This window comes from Coffea arabica, chromosome 7e (assembly GCF_036785885.1).
Source record: "Coffea arabica cultivar ET-39 chromosome 7e, Coffea Arabica ET-39 HiFi, whole genome shotgun sequence".
NCBI lineage: Eukaryota > Viridiplantae > Streptophyta > Magnoliopsida > Gentianales > Rubiaceae > Coffea > Coffea arabica.
In genome coordinates, this window is record NC_092323.1 from 5,863,679 (window position 1) to 5,882,249 (window position 18,571).

The 18,571-nt window shown below is 38.8% G+C and overlaps 3 protein-coding genes across 4 annotated transcripts; 1 reads left to right on the forward strand and 2 right to left on the reverse strand.

The window, feature by feature from the left end:
• Positions 1 to 1,370: 1,370 nt before the first annotated feature.
• Positions 1,371 to 4,195, reverse strand: LOC113702100 (SUMO-conjugating enzyme SCE1). 2 transcript variants are annotated; one of them, XR_011818390.1, is made up of 6 exons: positions 3,938 to 4,178; positions 3,680 to 3,763; positions 2,495 to 2,647; positions 2,288 to 2,401; positions 1,826 to 1,916; positions 1,371 to 1,696 (listed from the first exon to the last, which is right to left on the reverse strand). XR_011818390.1 is itself a non-coding variant. In XM_027223088.2 (5 exons), the coding sequence occupies exons 1-5, from the start codon at positions 4,004 to 4,006 to the stop codon at positions 1,634 to 1,636; spliced, it is 483 nt and encodes a 160-aa protein (XP_027078889.1). In that variant the 5' UTR covers positions 4,007 to 4,195; the 3' UTR covers positions 1,371 to 1,633. The 2 variants fall into 2 exon arrangements, 1 of the variants encoding a protein (XP_027078889.1); XM_027223088.2 differs by lacking the exon at positions 1,826 to 1,916 and having other exon boundaries at positions 3,938 to 4,195.
• Positions 4,196 to 6,728: 2,533 nt separating this feature from the next.
• Positions 6,729 to 11,916, reverse strand: LOC113701860 (probable inactive receptor kinase At5g67200). The gene is made up of 2 exons (XM_027222719.2): positions 9,255 to 11,916; positions 6,729 to 7,725 (listed from the first exon to the last, which is right to left on the reverse strand). The coding sequence occupies exons 1-2, from the start codon at positions 10,711 to 10,713 to the stop codon at positions 7,157 to 7,159; spliced, it is 2,028 nt and encodes a 675-aa protein (XP_027078520.1). The 5' UTR covers positions 10,714 to 11,916; the 3' UTR covers positions 6,729 to 7,156.
• Positions 11,917 to 16,263: 4,347 nt separating this feature from the next.
• Positions 16,264 to 17,688, forward strand: LOC113701076 (protein IRX15-LIKE-like). Its single transcript, XM_027221556.2, has one exon. The coding sequence runs from the start codon at positions 16,497 to 16,499 to the stop codon at positions 17,439 to 17,441; it is 945 nt and encodes a 314-aa protein (XP_027077357.1). The 5' UTR covers positions 16,264 to 16,496; the 3' UTR covers positions 17,442 to 17,688.
• Positions 17,689 to 18,571: the final 883 nt, after the last annotated feature.

Below are 18,571 nucleotides of genomic sequence, written 5' to 3' on the forward strand. Positions count from 1 at the left end.
TAAAAGTGAACGAGTGAATGGGTTTGAAATATTTTTTACCGTCACGTTTATGGTTTGAATTCTGTATCTGAGAGTTAGGAACGGAAAGGATGCGAGGAGAAATGGGAGAATAAAATAAATGAATATCATGTGGAAGATCATGAATACTTGTAATACCATTTTGTTCAATCAAAAAGAAAATGCTAGATTTCATCATGCAGATAATGCATCATTAACTAGATTACATAGATTCAAAGAAACTAATACTCGTCTTCCCAGGAGATGCAATGGCAATATTAATGCTACCAAAATCCAGAAACCTTTGACTGGCCTCTATAAGTTGGATTGGTTCATCCACACCATTAATGTTAATTGCTTTCCACTAGAGGTCTTCATATTCACGAGCAATCAAATGTTTGGTCGACTCGTAGTGAAAATTCACCTATAATAAAAACTCATGGCTTAAATGTTGAAATTGTTAATTTTTTGTTGCTATATACGTACTGCGTTTCCCTTTTAGTTTTCAGTAAGGAACCCTTATGTTCCAAATACTAAAACGGCCACTTGTTCTCAATCCTGAAGTAGTGTTAATCATTTGAGTTCCTACCAAGCCCAATGACAAGGAAGAAAACGTATACATTCCTCCTAGCTAAAAGATTTTACCAACAGCCCCCGTGCTTTCTCTGCGAAAGTGGTCATGTTCGGTTATGGAGACTAAAATGCCATGGGAACTAATGCTGCTACATCTTGATAATCCAAATGAGGCTATTGATTTCCATGCACTTCTTTGCAATGTGGTAAAGCTTAGAATTGAACTGCTTCATCTTGCGTTGTAGTAAACTTTTATATATAAGTTTTTCGGAAAAGAAATTTCTAACAAAAGAAGAGTAAGATTTAAGAAGCGAAAAAAGGCGAGGGAGATTTAAACACAGACCTCTAAGTCCTAGGACCTGGACCAAAGCCTCCTCTACTATTTTATACATACTTCCAAGTTGTAATATCCTCTCATACTTATATTACCATATCTAACAAAAAAATTCAAAAGCACACATCACATAAAATCTGGGCAGCCTCACACTTAGCGTCAGGCCCAATTCAACTAGTTGACATCAAAGTCTGACCACCCACACTATTGAATGGAAAATTGTTCGAAAGACTGCTTTGCCGAATGTCCACTAGTCGAATGGTGAAAATCAAATCAATTAAGGTGGAAAGAAGGCATGATAACTGAAATTTCACTAGCAACGGTTTACTCGAATCTTGCTCTGATCACCAAAAGGAGAAAGTCTTGAAATCCAAGGCCATCTGCCCAATGCCCTGAGATGAAACTCTACCCACAACCAAAAGAGACCTCAATCATCAGGTTAAAGCAACACTACACATTCAAGAAATTAGCCAGCAAACAGGATCTTTTAACAGCAAACGAATTTAATGTCAGCTTGTCTACACAAATTTGTGACACAAGAACGTCAACGAGTAGGTTCAGATACACGATGAAATGTGCTTTATCATGAGAAGAACTACCAATGAGCATATTGGCTGACTGGAACACTTCCACATTTCGATATTAGTGAAGTCCAAACAGAACACTTCAGAATGCAGTTTGCATCAAAACAACTGAAACAATCATCAAGAACCAAAATGCGCAAGCTATTTAGATAAGAGGTGGGTATTGCTTTGCCTGCTGTCGCACTCTCTTCTTATACTCCAGAGCATCCTGCAAATACAGGTGGCATCTTATTATATTCAGCATTTGTATCTTTACCTTTTCAAAGCAGCTATGCTCCCACCAGAATACATTAAATCAAATGACTATATAATTTCAAAGAACTGTAAGTTAGGTCACCATCTGATTAGACGTAAAATGCAACCAATGGCTGCAAAATTTAGCAAAAACTAGCTCCGCAACACATACCCTTGAATCCACTTCAGCACATCTGTAATTAATAAATTGAAGATAAAGCAACACAGTGGCTGACATATTTCAGCCATCTTATTTGATCATGACTTATCTGCAACTCTAACTAAAATATTGAGCCTGGCCAAACAAATTCATGGAAAATATGGAGTGGCTATGAATGATTCTTTTTTTAATATGTTAAATTACCTGCGACATCAAAAGAAGAGATGAACCATGCAGTTTCAAAATGTTACTTTTCTCAATAAAGCGAATATCCTACAACAATGTCAATACCAATGGAGCACCGCTATACTTTGATGTTCTTTGGTGAAAGGTATCCAGTTAACAGAAGAAGATCCTAAAAGAGAGAAAAACTTGCAAATTCAGCTTCCAGAGAAGACAAGTCACCTGTATAAATAGGTGGTAACCATCAGTTTGTGCAGGATCAGCAGGATTCGGTTGATCCAACAAGTCCTGGATACCTACTAGGATTTGCTTCACTGTAATGGCTGGTCTCCAACCCTGGAGATGACAAAAAGCATGCATCAACTTATAATGGAGCCAAAAGTCACGTGTAAAAGATTTGATTAATATGCCAAGCAGAATGGTACATACACTATCTTCATTGAGGATTGAGAGGCAAACGGTCCCAGAAGGATAGACATTAGGGTGAAAGAAACCTTGAGGGAATTTACACTTTGGTGGTTTACTCGGATAGTCTTCACTGAAGTGAAGCGTAAGTGGATAAGAACCACCTTCCCAGTCAGTCTGCAGCCAATATTGGTAATACAAGATTTATGATACTCAATTTGCAATAAGAATCATGATCATTTGAGATAAAGTAGCTTCACGGGTTGAAACAGTAAAGCAGCTAACATATAACATATTAACCATTATAAACTTGCACTGAATTGATCCAGTAAACACTGATTCAGTGACATCCAATAAGCCTTGATAATGCGATCGAAAGGAATTTAAAAACCAGTTTCCATCACTTCTAGTAACTGCCATGTCTGAACATACCTTTCGAAGGAGGATTAGATAGAAAAGTTATTACTACATAGAGAAGGAGAGCAACTAATGGTTCAATAGTGCCCTTTCACCTCTACTCAGAAATTTTTAAGTAGCTATTACAAAGGAGACAAACCAGAGTTAAGGTTTATTTCCATTCTGAAGAAAGATATTTCATCTATAACGATGGGAAACAAAGAAGTGTTGCACTGCTTGTTTTATTGATCATATAATTTCCCAATAAACTTGCTTCATTAGAGAAAACAGAATGGACTCTTTTTTAGTTAATTGCCGATGATAGTGTGCTTCAAGTAAAACGCATGGTAAGAATCCTAAATTCCAGCAATATAGCTACAGACATCACTAAGTTCAAGCTAGATCTTCAGAATTATCATCCATTCATTTTTTCCTAGCTAGAAGTGTCATTTTGGTGGACCAACGCCTAAGTTAAGATCGACTGCAAAGTAAAAACTCGCCCCATTTTAATCTTCGTAGCCAAATTACCCATAAGACCATAACAATGCTTAGACACCAAAGACATTAAAATTTCATCAAAGAAGCTTATAAAACAATAGAAGAAGGTACAGGCAATAATACACAACAAAGTTGTGCTAAAGCACAGAGAGAGAGAGAGAGAGAGAGAGAGAGAGATTAAACCAGCCAAAAAAAAAAGAGCAACAACTCTTCGCCACAGCACTAGTCATTAGTTTTAACTCTTGTCCAGTATTACAAAAAGAATACGAAATTTAAGTTACAAAATAAAAAGTGATTCTAGGTTAAGAAACTTACCCCAGGCTTACCAGGAATGGTGCAGTGCCAAACCATCAAATTAACGGAACCATCTGGAAGTGTCTCCGGCTTGGCCACGAAACCCTAAACCAGTAAAAATAAACATAATTAGAGCTCTAATTATTCTGTTGAGCAAAAAACAATTCAAGACGTGAATTTATCGCTAATATAAATAGTAAATTTTCATATTATGCTGCGTATAAGGATAACAGGGAGGAGGCAAAAAAAAGGACTCAAACAGAGAGAGCATGATCAAACATGGGGGTGATTTTTACGCCAGGCTTTGCGTTCCTCGGTGAGACGTCCACGCGCTATACCTCCCGACATTTCAGCGCAATTTTGCCAATTGAAACCTCCGAAAAGATTTCTGTTTTACCAAAAAAGAAGAGAAAATGAGTAGCCTTCGGATTTCACGGCTACCGTAGACGACGAGACGACTAGAGAGGGAGAGAAGGAGGCCTGGGGACTGAGAGTGCCCGTGGGCTGTATGCGATCGTGTATTTGGAGTACCGATCTAATTAATGCTTTATTTTTTTTTTCTCTTATCATTTTTATTTTAAAGATCATCAACTTGACTGTACTGATCACAATCGACCAACCAACAATTGGGCTTTAAAAAATTAATTAATAACTATGATTAGTCTAATAATGGATTTTTGATAGGTTAGAATATTGGGATTTTAGGAGATAGGAAGTCAAATGGATTCTTTTATTCCCAGCCTATAGCGTGAATTCCACGCCATTCATGTCCTCACGTGGAAAATGCGTGCCAACTGCCAACCGGTCCGTAGGTGGCTGTGGCTCTACCAAAAAAATATATATTTTTTGTGGCCCCCACGAAATGGAGAAAGAATGAGTAAATTTTTTGTAGGACGCCTCTCCCAAACCTCGTTTTACACATTTTTTATCACTTTTTTATTTTATATATATAACGTTCTGAACAAATACAATGCAACAGTACTATTTTTTTGTCCCGAACTCTTCAAACTTGCAATTCAACGACCTCTTACATTTCGTACCAATCCTTACTTTTCATACTATACAAATTCCAATTCAATCATACTTTAAGTTGAAGTTGAGTTTTCCTTTTTTTTTTTAGGGATAATTTCAAAAACTTGCCTTGAAATTTTTGATAATTTCACTCGATTCCCTTGAGATTTACATAATTACAATGACCTCCTTTGACATGATAAAAAGACAATAATACCTTCATTAATTGTCAACTCATTAAAAAAACTCTACTAAATATTAAAGTTCTCTCAATTATTGTCAATCAATAATTCAAACTACGCTTTTCTCATTTAACTTTCTATCCTCTTCCTTTTACATCTGATTTCCTTCCAAACTCATGTATTTATTCTTATCAACCAAATGTGTACTATCGCCAATAATAAAACCACCATAGACACCAAAACTACCAATGCTTACTTATTTTGGTGTCTATTCCCAATTCTCCCTTTTTCATCATTATTATTAAATAGTTTTCTTACCCCCATATTTGTTTTCAATTTTTGATAGGCATTAGCAAATTAAAATTGTCAAATGACAAATTGAGTGATAATTTCATTATTAAACTAGATGGAGATAAAAACAGTAGCAGTGATAAAAAAATAAAAATTAAGGATAGGAAGTGTAATAGGAACTAAATATAGATTATACTATTATGGTTGTTATGAAAAAAAATGTTCTCAATATATTTATAACTGCATTGTGTTTCTATTTTTTATTTACAATTATTAATGTTATTCATATAGAGAAAATTTGATTGATTTTGAACTTTGTGCCAATGGAGTATATTGGACATTCATAATAGTAGTGATGCCTTAAATTATTTTGTATTAAAAAAGTGATAGCCATGAAATTAAAATTTAGAGATATCGATGTATATTGTTGTGTATTATGCAAAATCTAATATTGATATGAAACTGTAAGTAATTTTTTGGATATCTGATGTAGTGTTTATAATTGATATAATGATTTGCATCAAAAATCTTTAGGTAAAAGATGAACATTAAAACAAAGATAAATATTTATTTAATGGTGATTTGGATGTTGATGGATAGGTAATAGTGATAGCAAGTAAGGATGAATGAAATATAAACTATGAACTATTTTTTCCTTTTATTTTTGCTATTAATTATAAATCAAGGGCATTATAGGATTTTTGAGAAAAAGTCTAGCGTTTTAGACCTAAAATGTTGCTTAAACAATGAAAATAGGGGAGGTATGTGTAATTTTTAAAAATTGAGGAGAGCTTTCTGCGATTATCAAAAACCTCAGTGGAGTTATGTGAAATTATTCCTTTTTTTTTTAAAAAAAAAATTATACATGTTTTGAAAAATATTCCATGAGCTTCTTTCCATAGTCCACACTTTGTATAATTTATTCACAAGAGGCATTTGGTCAATGACAGCGTTCGACGTACGTCGATTGGCCCAAGGCCCTAAGCTAAGCTGATAATTTGACGAGACTAAAGTTCATCAAGTTAAAACTCAGATTTCAAACAATTAATTTGTACCTAACATATGCTATATAGGATTATGATCACTAATCAGATATGTTCCATCTATGGGTTTAATAGCTTAGTTTGGCCATAAGCTTGAGGAGGTGTCAGCCACTTTATCTTTTTGAGACAAATGTGAAAATGAGCCTTCTTGTTTTTTGCTCCAAAATGAGATAAAAAGCCTTCAGGAATGTAGAGTTCTTTCCCCCCTTTCAGTTTCAGTAGAGAAAAGAACAGAGATGGGTAGCTCTTTTAATCCTTCAAATCAGCTTCATACCCTGTTCCGGACATCTGGTAACCGGAAATTTATGAGAATTCTTCAAAGAAATCTTGTGAAGCCAGCTCGATCTATCTTAATATACACCAAAAATTAAATTAAAAAGACAACTCGGAGTGGTGATGGAAGAAGTTTCTTTTCCCCTTCAGCAGAAGTTTCATGTGTTTGTTTCCAACATACAGTTAGTCATCTCTAAACCGAACGTACAAAGCTGCTTTGAAGATCAAACATGGCGTTTAAGAAATTGTTTTGATAGGTCTGGAAAGATATGACAAAACAAAATGCATTTCTCCCAATTTCTCGCCAGAAACCCTATCAAGATACCATACTATCTTCAACTCGCACAACATGCTACTAACACAAAATGATTCAAGAACCGCGTTCAGGATAGGTTAATCTCAGCTCAATTTAACTTTTACCTAATCATTTACAAGAACTGGCGCTCCTGAAGTTCACAACTTCATCAGATACAGGTTAGTGGACATCAAATGCACCATTTTTATTTTTATTTTAATCATCTAAGCCCGTCCTCCTAACAAAGTGAATGAACATACTCACACGCCAATCGCTTCAAATCCCACGAGGGAAGCGTGCTTATTCCACAAATGCTAATCCCATTCCAGCGTGGCTTTCAGTACGAAATCCATTAAAATTTATGCTCCATCCAATATCCATGCTTTGTAGATGTAATTAGAAACTATGAATATCCATTGTATGAATCCCTTGCGCTGTTGTCTACCATTGCAGTGTCTTTTATATTTTGTATCATCTTCAGTGTTTGCCGGATCGTTGGCCTCTGTTCGGGTGAAGTCACACTACACAAACTAGCAATCTCAACTAGCATTCCAACCCATTTTTCTTCCTCAGAATCGTCATCCCTCATTGCTCTGACCCAATTCGGCACATCAGGGGCAGCAAGGAACGGATGCTGAGATGGAGGTTTACCAGTCAGAAGCTCTAATAAGAGGATGCCAAAGGCATATACATCAGATTTTGAAGAGGCTCGACGAACAGACTTGCATATCTCAGGTGCTTTGTATCCTGCAGATTCTGGATCATCAATTAAAGAACTATCAGCAAGGATGGACACGGAGTAGTCGGTTAGACAGGCCTCAAAATCAGAACCAAGAAGGACATTGGAGGATTTCAGGTTGCCATGAATGAGCTTTGATGCTTGATGGATGTAAGCAAGGCCCTGAGCCACATCCTCTGCAATCTTCACGCACGATGTCCAGTGAAGAGGTTTAGCCCTTGTTGATCTTGAACCTTACCAACGAGATATGGCAAAGTAAATAAGAATAAATCGAAGACAATTACTTTTGCCTTTCTAAAGTAAGGAACGTGCAATGCATTCTCAGATTTATATTGGCCATGGACACTGTTCTTTTCTGTACCCATGAAAGAGTCATTATCTAGCTTCATTTGCATCAATGTGTTAATGGGAAAAGGACATCAAAGAGAGAACACATGCATCAATTCAATGGGAAAATGTAGCATCTACTTCTAACAACGGAGAAAACAGCTCATCAAACTTGTGAAAAACATCAGATACAGACAATATGAGAGAGGATATAATCTCAGTACAGAAGCAAGACAATTAATAGTAGAGCAAGCAGTTTGCCATCAGCGGTGCCAAACAGAAAAGCAGGGAAAGCAATTCTAAACTGATAGACACCCCGTTATTCACTACTCTCGTAATTCAGCTATGAGATACCAGTAAGTGACCACTGTGTAGCATGCATGGTTCCCCGAGACATCTAATACCGTCCTTGGTCTGCAATACCAGAAGTACATAGAACACATCTAATTTGAGTTTAGCAAGTGCATAGTTCCCCAACTTGAGCATCCCGGGCACGGATGCTAGTCTAGCTACTAGTATGAGTTTCCAGCTGCCACCACCATTTTTGAACGAGAAGTTTGACCTATCACGTCATTGTTGATGGAGTGATGCTGCTACTACTACACAGTACCTACAAGTTCAATTCTTCCTGTGCCTAAGGGTAGTCCGAAGGGGAAATGTTTAACGGAACTAGCTCATTAAAAACTACAGATAACTGAAGAAAATAAAATACTTCTAGATGAATGTGCTGCGAGTACTAAGTCCATCATTAAATGACAGCCACAAATCTGACCCAACGTACATAAACTTTAAGGCCTCCGCGATAACAACCATAATAAACGTCTCAATTATTGTCCCCATCATTATGTACCAAAGCTCGCATTCTCGACTCTCCATATTCACTAATTCCCCAAGCGGGCCAAGCCCAATTGGTGGAAATGGAATAAGCCAAGCAATTGACTCGTTAGAGGTCATCGGTGAGCAGAGGACTGAATATTAATTTAACCAAACCTACTTACACTAACAGACAGATGCCAAACTGGGAACAGGAAACTGCCAAAAGCAAACCATATTGTTATTTGTTGGTGACCTGTTAGCCATAGACCAGTGTTGACTAAAAGTGGGAACCACCGAGATGATCGGCAATACGGCGGTGGGAACCTAGCTCCGCTCAGAAGGGGTTCTCAGTTCTCACGTCTCTGCAACACTAACCAATCGAACAAAAACCTACAACCATAAAAAGCTCTGGCAGCCGACAACTTGTCATCGCAAAAACCCCCCAACACGACTCACCCCACAGCTACAGCTTAAACGCTTGGCACTAAAAGCCAAGACAACAAAAACAAATACTAGTAGTAGTAGGAGTACAATTTAAGTATAACAATAAAATTTTAAAAAAATTGGGGGGGGGGGGGGGGGGGGGGGGGGGGGGGAGGGGGAGGGGAGGGAAGCTTACCATGAATGAGATTGAAGAGACTGCCATTGGGCTGATAATCAAAGACAATCAGCCTTTCTTGTTTAGCTTGAAAATAAGCCCTGACTGGAACCAAATTGGGATGCCGAAGCACACCAACGGCATCCATATGCTGCTCAAAGGCCTCCGCAGTAGTAATAGCAGTCTTGCAAGCATCCAGTCTCTTCACCGATACAATTAACTGGTTATCCAACACAGCTTTATACGTAGTTCCAATGGTTCCCCTCCCCAGCAACTCAGCTGACGCCCTCATTAGCAGCTCCAGCGTGTACAACTCCGCCTCTCCATTACAAAACACCAAATTCCCACTCTTCACCTGCTTGATACCATGACTGTTAGTTTCATGTACTTGATATATTTTCTTCTCTTTCACAATTCCATCCTCGGCATTTCCAATTTGCGTAGATATCTCCGCATTGTTACAACCCATCTCCGGTGACAATGCTCTTTTCTTTGCATCAGCTTGTTCTTCCTCCTTTGGCCTTTTGAAGTAAGCGAAAATGCATAAAACTGCTGCAATCACGATAAATACTCCTATTATAACCCCTAGGATCACGCCAACTCTTTTGTGCCTTTTTTTCTGCGACGGAGAAGGGATCAGCACTTCTCCCTGGGACTGCGAGCTCTGGAGGAGCGGTGCAGGCGGGGCAGCGGCGTCGCCGGCTACCGGAGCAGCGTCGAAGAAGGGAGTAGCGCGGCATGGTCTGTTGATGACATCTCCACAGAGACCAGGGTTCCATAAGAATGAAGAAATGGTGAATTTTTTGAGAGTGAGAGTGACGGGAACTGGTCCGGTTAGGTTGTTATTGGAGACGTTGAAGATTGCTAGCGCGGTCTGGTTCAATGGAGGGATTGAGCCGTTGAACCGGTTGGAATCGAGCCGAAGATAGTTGAGGCGGTCCAGAACGGCCAAATCACTGGGGATTGGACCGGTGAAGTTGTTGTGAGAGAGGTCGAGGATAAGGAGGCGGTGAAGAGAGAGGAGAGAAGGAGGAAAAGTAGCGGAGAAGGAGTTGTGGTCCAGGAATAGGGACTTGAGGTTGAGGAGGGGAGAAAGGTCAGGAACCGGACCGGTGAGCGAGTTGTTCTTGAGACTCAAGACTCGGAGCTGATCGAGGTGAGTCAGAGTGTCGGGGGGAAACTGGCCGCGGAGGCCAAAACCTTGGAGGACATAACGGACGACTCGGCCTTGTCCGCATTTAACTCCTTGCCACGAACAGTAGTCAAAACGTTCGTGAATAGCGTAGAGAAGGTGGTTGTCCAGGTCAGCTTTAGACTTGAATGAGAGCAGAGAAACGGCGTCGGAAGGGAGTAGGACCAAGGATGGAGAGGGCGTCGTGGAAATAGAAATGGTAGTGGCAGAGAATAAAGTAGCACTACTAGTAAAGAGTAAAAAACAACGGAGGAGAAGATTCCCACATTGTTTTATTAGAGTATGCATGCTGTTGCTGTTGCTGTTGTTCTTGTTGCTGGAGAAGAGGAGTGGGACTGGTTATTGGACTACGAGTAGTAGTGTTTCGTTTTCATCTGATTGGATGGTGTATTTGTGGTTTGACAACGGGGACCGGAGTTTGAAACTTCGATCCATTGGAGCTGAGGAAAGGGAAGAGAACTTGGGTGGCGGGGAGTGGGCGTGAGAGTGGGACTGCTGATGGTGGCGGAGGGGTGGACTGGTGGTGGGAGCAAAAGACTAGCTGTGGAGGAAAAGAGGGGGAAAAGAATAGAAGAAAGCGAAATGGGAAGCAGCTGGCTGCTGGCTGGGCTGTAATACTAGTGAAATACCAGTAGCATATCATGGGTCAGTGTCACGTGAAAGCAGGGTTGAAACTTACAGGCAAATCAGGGGGAGAAAATAGAAATGCATTTGGGCTTTTGTGTCTCTTTCCTTTCCTTGTAGGACGTGTGCCGCACTAGTTCCTGCCCCTCTCCCATGGTCACCTGTTTGCTAAAGTCAATACGTACACAAAATCCTATAAAAAAAATTTTTTTTTTTTTGGGTTTACGTACTTTTAGCTTTTTAACGTGTTTACAAATCAATAGTAATCTGTGGTTTTACAAATCAATAATAGGTTCTGATTGACATTATTAATTATGCTCCAAATTCGCTGCAGGTGCTGGAAAAGTTACCTAAATAGTGCTTGTGCGGGCAAGATGACAGAGCCGAGAGTTGTCCCCGTCGAGCTTCTTGCCTGCGACCACAAGGGGAAATAGAAGGCACCAGGTCCAGCCTCGAGATTCTCTCAAAATGACTTTTGTTTGGGAGTCTAGATGAGATAGGAGGCAGATAAGAATTTGTTACTTTTGATTGTGAAAATGGGAGGCGTTTATAGTCCAAAGTATTAGTACGGATTTCGGAAAATCAGGGTGATTGATAGCCATATCGGCCCTTAGACGTAATTTCGGATTGCTATCACATCAAGCGGCTGAATAATGTGTCAACCACAATATGACTAGATGTGCAGCTCCACCATGTCGAGACCAAAAATGATATGGGATAGCCAGCTTTGAGAAACAGGGTATTTGTTAGTCGAGGTGGTGGCCAAGGCCTCGCAGCACTAAATTTTTCTTCTTCCTCTAAGCTATAAGTTATGACTTTAGGATGATGCAGAGACATAGATAGAACTACGGCGTTCAGCATGGAAGGAATTGATTCTCATTTGGAAGCCAAATGTAAATTGTACTATTCTTTTTTCTTTTCTTTTTTTTTGGCATTCTCCTGAAGATTTTTTTTTTTTTTTTTGGTGTTGTGCGGGGGGGGGGGGGGGGGGGGGGGGGGAAGGAGGAGGAGGAGGAGGAGGGGAAGTCAATCAGGATGCAGTGTGGTAAACGGGCTAGCCGAATCCAAAAGCTCAAAAAGAAGGATGTAGGTATGGCTTGCATTTGTAACCGTGGCCTACCTGCTTTGCCTTGTTATTTGTTAAGAAACCCCACCGCATTTTTGGCCCATGTCAAGTAGTAGCACATGTCAAAAGAGTCGTAGTTCTACTGGTGAGGAAGGAGGATCCTGCAGCTGCTGAATTTGTCCGTTGTTCCTTGGCTGGGCCTCTTTTCACTTTTTCTTGTTCTTCTGCTCATCAATTTCAAGTTGCAGTGCTATTTGCGACCTGCCGTCAAAACTTATATAATATCCCCGACATTATTAACATATATATTGTCAAAGTTACCAGTTGATCGATCATGTGAGCTCTGGACACAGCAGCAGTCTTCAGCCAGTTTCCTTCCTCTTATCCATGATTCCATGTTACATGCCGTGCCTTCCTGGGATCATAGATGGTTGTCTTCCACTGCCCAATATAGGCACCCCACCGGCCACCACCACCCAGTCAGAAACTCTGATTGCTGCTGTTAATTTAGGTTTTGACTGAAAACACAAAATCCTTGGGTGGCAGAGGACACCGTCCAACGCAAAATACTTCACTGCATCCACATACTATTATTACACCTCAGGAAGCATCGAATTTCTGCTCTGCTCATCAACCTCATTCCATTCCTGATGCATACTTTGATCCATTCCTGATGCATATTTTGTTAAAAGTTGGAAAGTCCCAGCATATAAAACTACTACTAAGTACCGGTTCCACATGATGCCATGTCATGTCATTGTCAACTTCTTGTATTTTCGTCGGTTTTGTTGTCTAAATTCGCACTAACACGGACACTGAAACTGTGTATATGAATATATCTACGTTTGTCTCCCGTCCAATTTCCTCAATTACAAATTGGGAGAGGGAATGAGTTTCATTCTCTGTGTCTTCTACTAATGCCCTCTCTCCTAATTCTACGCTTCTACCGACACTACCCTATCAAGTTGGATTGCTTTTTTTTCTTAATTATTTAAGCATTGCCTAAAACTAAATCAATTGTTATGAACATTTTCATTTCTTTCTTGACAGCTGAGCGTTTTTCTCGGAAACAAACCCCCTCACCCCAACCCCCCCCCCCCCCCCGGGCCCCCAAAAAAAAGGGAAAAAGTTGTCAACATACTACTACTATTCCTACTATTCTTTCTATTATTTGGAGGGTGGCTCTTGGTTATGGAACTGTAAGCAAGGGTACTTCCAAATTGGAAAAGTATAAAAGCAAATTATTAGGATGACCACTAAACTTTTGGAATCATCAAATTTTAACCACTGAACTATTAAAAGTCTGGTTTTGACCACTGAACAATTTAAAGTTTAAATTTTGGATCATTCTGTTAGATTTAATTATTAACTATGTCTCTTTCTTTTGTCTCGTGAATCGTACGGGCACTCAGATTTGGCATAGTTAATGATCAAATCTACTGAAGGTCCGAAATTTAAACTTTAGATAGTTCAGTGACCAAAATTTAACAATTCTAAAAGTTTAGTGGCCATCCGGATAATTTGCTCAAAGTATAAATAAACTATGCATATTATTTGATAAATAATTGTTTAACGAATACCTAATTTCCACTTGTTAATACTTCTAATTTGCATCTAATTCAATATTTAAATAGACACATTCACATTTGCTCTTAAACTTAGCCATTTTCCATGGATGCCCAATCAACATGAGCTAAAATAGGTTTTGAGTGTTTGCCATATCTAGTAAGTGTTTAAATACAAAGAGAAACATTATACATAAGTAGATGTGAATTGAATCTTGAAAATAAGTTAGATGTGATTTACTTATGCTACGAATTCTCATAGAGCACTTACTAGAAAAACCTATAAAAAAAAAATATAATCATGTGATTTATTGTATATTACCCTCATAGTAAGCTTGTACTTTAACCATTTTCTGTATCATATTGTACGGTAGGTTATTAATTTTTTTGACAATTTCATAATTTTGGAATTAATCTAATGTTTAACATGAGTTTCAAATATTAATTTTTTTTTTTTGAAAATAGCGAAGTTCAATCAGATGAGTGTCCAAATGAAAAGGTTTAGACAATCATGTGTATCTTTTTTATCTGTAATGCATGTTCATCTTTATAATCCTATACGTATGCATAAGGCGTATCACTGATTTTATTTTTTTGATTTATTGCCTCGCTTATACTCTATGTTTTTTCTTCTTTTTTTTTTTAAACAAATTTCTCTTTTTAGAAGCACGCTGCCACTTTCCTTCTCAATTTTCCCTTCTTCTTGTCTTTTGACGATCATGTTCAATGTCAAAGTACGCGCGCGGAAACGAAAGAATTAGAATTCTTAAACTTGAGAACACGTTCCTAATCTCTATAGGAGGAGAGAATTAGAATTCCACGTTCACAAATATAACATTTGAAAAGTATTTTCGATAGATTAATACCCCACACAGAAAAAAGCATAATCTATCATTCGGGGTTGCTCCATGCATTACCATCCATCAACTACCATATAAACACGGATTGTTGGAGCGGGCTCAAATCCCTGAATATATACATACCTGATTCAAAAAAATATCCAAGTTTGTTGAACAATCTGCCTAACCAGCATTATAACTATACCATCAGGAACATCAGGTAACTAACTCTATGCACACACACAGAGTAAAATGGCTTTCAAATTAAGCAAACAGTTGGAAGTTACAAATGAAAAGTATTCAACGCTTAAAGAAGAAAGAAAAAGGGCTGCAATTTTTATGGCCCGGCCTTAAAAGACCAAGCTTATCATTCAGATACAAAGAGGAAAGTGATCACTTTGTTTTTGGATCTTAAAGTAACTATTGGGAGGTAATTAGGTAAAGCATAAAGCTTTTTCCTCTGATTCCTACGACCAGTTCTCCTAAAGCAACCAACTTTCATGGGTTTCAATAATTTGTGTACAACGATCAAATTTAGCAGCCTAGCCAGCGCCCATCCTGTAAGGCATTTGCTTTTTCATAATGGGCGAGCGGCTATCTCTTCCTTTCTTTTGACTTTCATTGGGAAAAGAGCGCCTACTGGAACTTCTATCTATATGATTCTTTTTATCGCCAAGTTCCTAGTGGGGATCGAAATAAGATTAAAGCTTAAAAAAAATAAATTGAAGCGTTCTCTAAAGGAAAAAAGAGTTTTGATCTTAGTTAAGAGTTTTGATCTAGTAACTAAGGTTAAAATTCCAAAAATTTAGAGGTTTAAATCCACTTCTTCCTTCCGTTTTTTTTTTTTTTTAAAATCCCATCGTCCTCCTATCTTTTTTTTTGGGGGGAGGTGAGGTGGGGGGAGTAAGAAAGAGACAAAGAGTAGCTTACTTACACGAGCAACCCAATTATCGCTTAAGGAGGAATTCTTCTCAAGGTCATCAGGCTAATTAATGGCAATTAACCGGAAATTTAGCCACCCAACGCTATCAGAATTATGTTGATGTGACGTCTCATATCTGAACTAACACCTTTTTATTAACTCCATCGGAAAAATCTGTTTTCCGGTAACTTTGCATGATTAAATTCAGATTACTAGGCAAGTTTCAATTTTGTATGGGACTTGCTAACCTAAAATCGCACGGGCAATCTGTTTGTTGATTCCACTCCATATGCATAATAAATAAACCAGCCCGCCTTTCCAAAGTTCTGACAGACTTCTTGGAATGAGTTTTGTAATCTTTACCTTCTTTCCCGTTTTCCATTTGTAAAATAGCGCAGGTAATTCCGGGCTCCAACTCCTCAGATAAAGATCATGAAAGGTGCCTGCGTGCGTTTTCTTTGACAAAACGGAATCTAGCAGTTCATTGGTCCCCCTCACAACTCTATAAGATGATGCTACCGTTTTATAATAGAGGTTTCTTGAAAAATAATGGTAGAATCATCAAGGAAAAGCGACTTTTGGCTTGTAATTAGTTACCGAGTCGCTAGAACCATACCAAATACCTCCTCTCCTTTACCTGCTCCAAAGTCCAACCACCCCTTCCTTCTACTTCCACTAAACCACAACATCCATAGATCTAGATGATGGAGCTGCTAATCCACTCTCGGATGAAGAGCATTTGTCAAAATCAGTGAAACTTTATATCATTGCCCCAATCAACTAGAGTCGTATCTGCTTCAATTCACTGAAAGTGAACCAATTAAAGTTACAAAATATATAGCCGCCAATCCTAGCTGTATTGTGTGGGGTTTGGACTGTCATCTTCATGTTTGACATGTACCCTCTTGCTTCAACGTCTATTTCGCCCTGTCTTTAGTTCTCGGCATCTTTAAAATCAAACAACTTTCTCTCAATAATCCCCACGGGGGAGGAATTCAGAACTCAGAACTCCATCTGGAATATATTGTCTGAATCTCTCAACCGAAAAAAGGGAAATGAAGAACAATCTCAGCAGCAGCACGAAGCTTATCCTCCTCCATCCTTACATCCAAAAGCAGGGCAGCTCCAATAGGCTATGGCTTCTTGCATTCATTTCATTCTTCACTCTGGCCTTCCTTCTCACCCTGATTTACACCAGGGAATCCATCACAGCTACAACAGCTGCGGCTGCCTCGGCTACAACTGGCTCCAGCATTAATCTTCCGCTGTCGAGTTCCGTCGTGAGGGCGCTTGTTCACTATGCTTCCAACTCCAACAACACCGATCACATGTCCCACACCGACATCAAACAGATATCGGATGTCCTCCAGAAATGCCGGAGCCCGTGTAATTTCCTGGTGTTCGGCCTGACTCCCGAAACCCTTCTCTGGAAAGCCCTGAATCACAACGGGAGAACAGTATTCATCGATGAGAATCGGTACTACGCTGCGTACATTGAAGAAAAATACCCAGAAGTCGAGGCCTATGACGTGCAGTACACTACCAAAATAACTGAAGCAAATGAATTGATTGCTGCAGTGAAGGAACAAGTTATGAATGAATGCAGGCCGGTGCAAAATCTTCTGTTTTCCGAGTGCAAGCTCGGGCTGAATGATCTGCCTAATCAATTTTACGAAGTTGATTGGGATGTTATTTTGGTAGACGGGCCTCGAGGGTACTGGCCAGAAGCGCCTGGCCGGATGTCGGCCATCTTCACAGCAGGTGTTCTGGCTAGGAGCAAAAAAGGAGGGAATACAAAAACGCATATTTTTGTGCATGATTTCAATCAAAAGGTGGACAGAACCACCAGTTATGAGTACTTATGCAAGGAAAATTTGGTGAAATCCAAAGATATGCTCGGACATTTTGTCCTGGAAAGAGCGGATGCTAATGTTTTTCAGTTCTGTCGCAGCAATTACACCTCAACACCAGCTTCTTCATCATCCTCGTCGTCTTCTTAGTTGGTAATGTGCGTGTCAACACAAATAAGTTTAGTCCTTTGCCAATGATCAGGAGGCGAACAATTAGATTACTCCTATTTATCCATCTTTCAAATTTTGACATTTTGCTCGCTCCACCAGCTGCTGCTGTTGGTTGCATGTAAAATAAATTTTTTTTTTTTTGGGGTTTTGGCATGTAAAATGTAATTGTTTGTGTTATAAGTTTCATGTGCAACCTGAAAACTTGAAAGGAATCAACAATTTGAGACGTGTCGTGGAAGTTTTAATTTCTGCACGAGGAAGATAAAAACTTGGAAACTACTAAAGTGCTGCCCGGATTGGCATACAGATTAGTACTATTATTCTGTACCTAATCATTGATATCCTATATATTACTCTACAAACTCTGGGACCCTTTCATGGGAGTCGAGCAATTCTTTTTCCTTGTGGTGAGGCTACATTTCAATTTGAATCGTCACATGAAATTTGTCAAATCAACTTATAAGTTGATTAAAAATCTTTATTCTTGTTGAAGTCGATTGAACTTCAATCTCCAGGAACTTTAAATCAATTGCCGACAGTCCCTAGAACAAAGTTTTGTATACGCACCTGTTAAGTCATCTGACAAATATTTGCTAGCGTCATTCAAAAGCCCCTGGATGAATTTCTAACGAATATGGGGCAAATATGTGCTAGCGATGTCAAGGCTGTAAACAAACCAAATTCTTAACGAATAGTCAGTCAGGGTTTGATTCGAGTTAAATTCGAACTCAAGCTTGAATCCAATTAATAATTAGGATTCGACTATGGTTCAAAATCTCGTTTTGAATTTGCAAGTATTTAGCTCGTTTAGGCTCAACAAAGCTCCACTAACTTTTTATATATTTTTTAAAAATATGTGTTTGTTTTTATTTTATGTAAAAAATATATTTCTCTACTATTTTGTCATATAGAAATTATACATGCATTATTACTAAAAATTTAGAAAAATATGAGTTTTCAAATCCAACTCGAACCCAAATTTATAGCTCGTGTAGAATTCGAACTTGATTTCAATTTCAAAACAAAAAATTCCAATCGAGTTTAATACCTCGAATTTTGGATTCGCTTCAATTCTTTTACAGTCTGACAATGACGCCCAGAATGCTCTT